Below are 6465 nucleotides of genomic sequence, written 5' to 3' on the forward strand. Positions count from 1 at the left end.
ATGTTCCCGCCGCAGCCCTTTTACAGCGCAGGCAATTACGCGTAGGCGGAGACATATCGAAGCTTCCAAACGGAAAAACCGGGGCGAAATCGAATTGCAGTTGCGTGGTTGGCTGGCCCGAACCATAACTGTGGCTGAGCCACCCATTCATAAGTCAATTACATAGAATCTATTTTCATGTCAGTATCAATGCAATGCAGCACCAAAGTCCTTTATAATAAGTGAGGTTGGGTATATACAAAGCTGTAGAGTGATATATAAGCTAGCCAAGCGACCTAGTGAGAAATATTTATCGCCAAAAACCCAGCCTTGGTTGACTTGGGTGCCATTACTTGCAATTGGATCTGATTCTCTTATTCTCTTAAACCCACTTAAATCTGCACCCACGAATAGCTTCACCAAAACTAGCCCGCCTGACCATCGCCACTCCCCTCCGTCCTGTTCTACCTTATACCGTTCATTCCGCTGTATCCGACCCCGAAAAACCTACTAGGGACCTCTTATTCATCATCAGCCGGACTCATGGGCATCAATAACCCACTCCCAGCTAGCTTGAACAGTACGTCACATTAAACCTCCCTTCTGCCGCCGGAATTCGAAGGGTCCAGCGCCATTAAACCCCGCATGCCCTAGATGTCAAAGAACACAAAGAAAGTAACGGTCCTAACATAATATATCTTCACACTTCTAGGCGAATGTCGCAAAGCCAGCCGTGTTCTCGCAAGCTTTATTGATCCGCGACAGTCGTTCGGGCCGGATAAGATTATCCCGCCGTCGGTGTTGCAGAATGCAAAGGTGCGAAGAGCTTGAGGACTTTCTTTACCTTCGGTATGGTCGGACAACATTGCTAATCGGGTTTCCTGCGGGAATGGGATTAATAGGGTCTCGCTGTCATTACCGTTCTAAAAGCCGGCTTCTTGTTCTCTGGCAGAGTTGGTTCCGGTCTTGTTGTCGCTCGTTTGGCAGACGGATCATGGTCTGCTCCTAGCGCCATCGCTACGGCTGGGTACGTTACACATCGGCTTCCCGGATGAGATGGAATGGAATCACAAGTTTTTCATGAATATCGCTAACATGAGATTGTGACGCTACTCTAAACAGCGCCGGTTTTGGTGGCCAAATTGGTGCCGAATTGACTGATTTTGTTATGATTCTAAACGACAACGCCGCGATCAAGACTTTCTCCTCGGCCGGTAGCATAACCCTCGGTGGCAACGTTTCAATAGCTGCCGGTCCAGTCGGAAGAAACGCCGAAGCTGGTGGAGCCGCCAGCCTTAAGGGTATCGCCGGTATATTCTCTTACAGTAAGACGAAGGGTTTATTCGCCGGTGTATCCCTCGAAGGGTCCGTCATTATCGAACGTCGGGATGCAAACAAGAAATTCTACGGTACAAATTGCAAAGCTTCAGGGTTGTTGACAGGGTCCGTACCTGCGCCTGCGGAAGCCGATACGCTATACCGGGTCCTCAATTCCCGTGTGTTCCGCGGTGGGAGTGGGTCGGATGAGATGTATAATGATATTCCCGTTTACGATGACAACCACGACGACGATGTCTGGGAAGGAAATCGTGGCCATGCTCTTGGAGAAGAGCGGAATAGCCCTACGGCCCGTCGTCCATCGCGGGCATCGACCTGGCAAGACGAAGTCTATGATCGTGGGATGTATAATGAGAATCCGAATAGAAGGGGAAGCACTGCAAGGGATGGTGATTTAGATGGGTTCAATTTGACGAGGGAACAGGCTTTCCAGCGACAGCATTTTAATTCTACTTATACGGATACGCCTGGAGCACCGACTTCGCAGGCTGCACCGGGGAGACCGACGGCGCCTAAGCCGGATTTCAAGGGACCGTCGAGAGCATCGACACTGGGGGCTAACCAGGCCGTTGCACTTTATACCTTTGATGCCGGTATGTTCTTTCTACGATTCTTTTTTTATAGGAGGGTGTGGACTAACCATCGATAGACCAACCCGGCGACCTTGGTTTCAAGAAGGGCGAAATCATCACTATCATTAAAAGAACCGATTCCAAGAATGTAAGAATCTCTAGCTTATAATTTGCTTGTCCGATGAGATACTAATTTGAGCGAATTAGGACTGGTGGACCGGCAAGGTTGGCGATCGAACAGGCATATTCCCGAGCAATTACGTTGAGGCAGTCTAAGCCTTCTTTACAAACGTATACACCCATTCGCTTCTATACCAAGTCTTCTGGGAACGAGACTACCAAGAGTTTTTTTTGAAGAAGGAAAGAAAAGAAATCCATCTCTAAAAGCTCTTTGATAAATACCCCTGGTGCCTTGTTTTCGAACATACATAGTATATGTCTCCCTCATTGTCTTGTGATATCCCTTGCCCGTCTTCCCATCCGTCTTGTTTTGATCCGGGGTGTTCCGCTATTATAGGGTCTTCTTCTTTCTTCTTCCTCTTCTACTCCTTCATTCCCTTTAAAGTGGCTAAGGATAGGGCCACGGCTTTTTTTCTTTTCTTCTTTTCTGTAGCATTCGTGGTCCTCTTTCTTTCTTTCTTTCTTTTCGTTTTCATATGTGGTTTTTACATAGCTCTCTGTTCAATTTTTCCCTTTTCCCCCCCTCTTTCCTTTCTTTGTATACAATTTTTTCTATGATCATACCTGGGTGTAACCGCTTCTCGCAGGTGAAATTTGAATTACCCTTCAATTATATTGGGGGGGATATTGATGCCATTTTGAGATTTTATTCATGTCGAGGTTTATGCAAGGTACCCGAGGTTTTGTGGGTATAGTTATCATATAAGGTATACGCTGCCGGCTGGTCATTCCCCGCTGGAAAGGTCCGATCGACCCCACTGTACACGCTGCACGCTTCAAATTTATAAAGACGTCGTGATGAGATTATTAAATTCATGATCGATTTCGATTTTATTAATTATAGGAGCGTAGTTATTTTCTTATAACAGCATGCAAGAAGCATTCACGCAGAAAAGAGAAAAAAAAGAAAAGGCTAGAAGAGAAACATAAAAAAGGCCAGGGGGTACAGAATACAACAGTTCTTCGTGACAGTGATAGCTTAATAAAACATCTTTTTTTTATTCCACCCGATTTCAACAAAATAAATAAATAAAAACGCCTCTCCCATCTTTTTCCTTCCTTCCAGATATTAAAGAGAAAAGAAACATGAATTAATAGTAGTTAATAGGTTTGTAGTAGGAGGTGTAACGGTAAAGGAAACAGAAAGAGAAACTCCGCCCACAAATGCTTTCGTAGCTTTTTTTTAACAGTGTATTTTCGCCGTCGTAATAAGTAATAAAAGTAGGACTGGTAGAAAAGACCAGAGCGTGCCGGTCCGTTGTATAGAGAATGATGGGATAGAAGAGGAGTGGAAGAAGAGCGGAAGAAGAGCGGAAGAGGGACGGGCATCCGACGTGCAGATAGCTCTGATGGACGTGCTGGAACAATGAAAAACGCCAGGAAACTTCTCCCTTCTTTCCCTTTCAAAATAAATAAAGCCAGGCCGGAGAGAATGTGAGAATAATTTCTTTCCCAAAACATCCCACCCAGACTAGTCTTTCCGTTCCACATCTACCAACAACAATACCCACCATCGATGAGCAAGTCCGAACCGGTCATGAACGAACTCGCCTCGCTGGCCAAGAAGACGGCTGTATTGTTCAGCTCGTCGACGTTTCCAAGTCTCTCCTGTGGAGTCCTGCTCTTCCAGATCGTCTTCTGGGCTTCCAACGCTGGGACACGGTTTAGTGCAGTGTCCATGTAACCCGGCGAGATACTGTTGCATCTGATGCCGTACTGTGCCCACTCCGCGGCAAGACTCTTCATCAACTGGATTACAGCGGCCTTCGAAGCGTTGTAACAGGCCTGCTGTTGTGGGTAGTTGACGATGTGGCCGGACATGGAAGCAATAAAGATGATGCTTCCACCTGTTCCCTTGTCGATCATGGCACGGGCAGCAGCCTGGGCGCAGATGAAAGATCCAGTGAGGTTGATATCGATCAAGCGTCGGAATTTGTCGAGCGGGTATTCCTCAGCCTTGATGTTCGAGTCTGCGATACCGGCAGAGCAGAGCATGATGTCGACAGATCCAAGATGAATCTGAACAGAGGCAATGACGTCACGGACAGCTTCTTCGTCACGAACATCGATTTTGTAGAACGCAGCTGCGACGCCGTACTTCTGGTGAAGGAGGGCAATAGCGTCGTCGCCGTGTTCCTGGAGGATGTCGAGAATTGCGATACCCTTTACACCGCATTCACATAAGGCCGATGCCATATTGAACCCCAACCCTCGGGCGCCGCCGGTGACAACAGCGACTTTTCCATCGAGACGGAATTTCTGGAGAGTTGGTGTTAAACCCGTTGCTGCATCTAGGATATGCGGGACAGGGCCTGAGACAACACCGTTGGTGTTCTTGCGGGATGGTTCCACGATTTGTGGCCTTGGTGGGAGTTCGGGGAGGTCAGTGGTGCCATTTTGCTGTAGCTGAGGCTCAGCAGCTGGGACAGAAGAAGTTGGCTGGATGATCTCGTCGGCGATTGGCATGATGAAGGAGGAGGAGATATGATCAAAGAGGGGATATTTGAGATCGTTGGTGTTTGGTGATGGTGATGGCGAAGTGGAGGATGATGTTCAGGTTGGCAGATGGTGGGGTGGGGGTGGTGGGGGGGATTATAAAGGTGGTCGAGGGAGAAAGAGTGGGAATTGGCCGACAAGAAGTGTCAGCTGAGAACGACTGTCTGGATGATCCGGCAAGTGAGCGAACACAGGAAAACAACGAAATCGATGAGGATGAAGAGATTAGAAGTAGAAGAACTTCCTATTCAGCTGGAGGGTGTCAAGGGAAACAGTTTCTTAATATGCTGGTGAAGGTGTAGCTAAGGCTATGATGGAGGGGATGATAGGTCCTGTGCCTGGATAGTGGTGTATGTAATAAATATTCACAATGAAGTCTCGAAGGGTGCCCACCATCTTATTATATACTTTACTTTCCCTCAACTTTGCCCGCCCTCCTCACGCTCTTCCCCCCTCCTCTAAATTAAAAATAAAATATTCACAGATGCGTCTGGCGCAGGATGGTGGAGAGAGAGGAGGCAAGACAGCTCTGCTTCCTTCGAGCTCGCTTTCTCGCAGTAGTGGCCGAACACCGAACAAACCCAAATCGAGAAAAAGGAATGCCACCAGCAGAATTCAGAGCTAGTAGCGACACCCCGGCCGGCATTTGCCATGCATACCCTGGCCTACCGTACGGTCCAGACTGTTAACGAACGGCTAGGTATATTCCCGGTCCTTCTTCCTGGGAGAAGAGGTTGAAAACCAAAAGCGAAGCAATTGCCGATATGCATTCGCATGCACCCTAGATATCGTTTGCATATTCGTGCCTTTCGCACAGACAATTGGCAATTGGAAGCCTTGAGGTAGCGAACATTATTCACATGGTACCACTGTCGAAGTACCTGACTGTATTGTCAATCGAATACTCATCTACGGCCCACAGCTTGCTTGCGTTCGCGCTCGCAGATGCGGGGTGCACGGTGATGTTGTCGAGGCATCAGGAGCAAAGCTAAGCTGGCTCGAGGGATAATCGTCGACGCCTTGGCCCTCTTTTCATGTTTTTGCCAACCCGACTGATATCATTAAGTGTCAGATCACCGATGATACTGGTTAGTACGACTCCCGTATCACCCACAAGGCATCATTCGACCGACAATCGATGCGACCGAAACCACGATCGCGGGCAGTTTACTCGACAACAAGCTTAAGCTGACGAACTGGGGGAGGGGTTATGTAATGGTGGGTGTCTGAATTGGGAAGAGGCTCAAACAGGAACATCGTGAACCCAAAGCGACGGCTCTGAACAAACCAATGGGAAGGCCAGGACGTTCGGGTAGCTTAAACGCACGACGATTTGTGTCAATTTTAACGTTATCTGCCGCTGCCGCGTCGTCATATTATTTTACATCGTGAGTGACATCGATGTTTGGTTGATGTCATAACCGTTAGTTCGAGGCAACCGACGGAATACTTGTATTTCTTGCATTTTTGATGCTTTATTATTTCATACTTAGCACCTTTTTCTTTCTAAACTTCAGGTTTATTTCTTTCCAATACTTTCAATTGGAATTACAGTTTTATTATTCGGATCCCACACATGCACCAATGCAATGGTACTATACGACTTCACCACGCCCAGAGTCCAGCAGTATCGGCCTCTACCTCCAGTGACAACCCGCATCTCTCCAATCATCAATCACCTGAAAACCTTCAAATTGGATCTTCTCTCCGAATGCTAAGTTTTGCTATCGGCTGGTCAGCGAAGGAAGGTCATCTGCCGGTTTCTTGAGTCTATTTTAATATTTTTGAGCCAAATTCTCTCACCACCACCAAATCACTATCTACACCTAATCAAAAATCAAAAAACCACACCGCCCGCTTCGAAAAGGAAAGAGATTGAAGAGAGGGAGAAAAAAATCTT

The 6465-nt window shown here is 47.4% G+C and overlaps 2 protein-coding genes across 2 annotated transcripts; one reads left to right on the forward strand and one right to left on the reverse strand.

The window, feature by feature from the left end:
* Positions 1-522: 522 nt before the first annotated feature.
* On the forward strand, positions 523-2165 carry AOL_s00004g415 (uncharacterized protein; the record flags this gene model as incomplete). Its single annotated transcript, XM_011119064.1, has 6 exons — positions 523-559; positions 692-795; positions 882-1006; positions 1102-1910; positions 1967-2037; positions 2097-2165. 6 exons carry the CDS (start codon positions 523-525, stop codon positions 2163-2165), a joined length of 1215 nt encoding a protein of 404 aa, XP_011117366.1.
* Positions 2166-3560: 1395 nt separating this feature from the next.
* Positions 3561-4535, reverse strand: AOL_s00004g416 (uncharacterized protein; the record flags this gene model as incomplete). Its single annotated transcript, XM_011119065.1, has 1 exon — positions 3561-4535. One exon carries the CDS (start codon positions 4533-4535, stop codon positions 3561-3563), a length of 975 nt encoding a protein of 324 aa, XP_011117367.1.
* Positions 4536-6465: the final 1930 nt, after the last annotated feature.

This window comes from Orbilia oligospora (genome assembly GCF_000225545.1).
Source record: "Orbilia oligospora ATCC 24927 unplaced genomic scaffold scaffold00004, whole genome shotgun sequence".
Lineage (NCBI taxonomy): Eukaryota > Fungi > Ascomycota > Orbiliomycetes > Orbiliales > Orbiliaceae > Orbilia > Orbilia oligospora.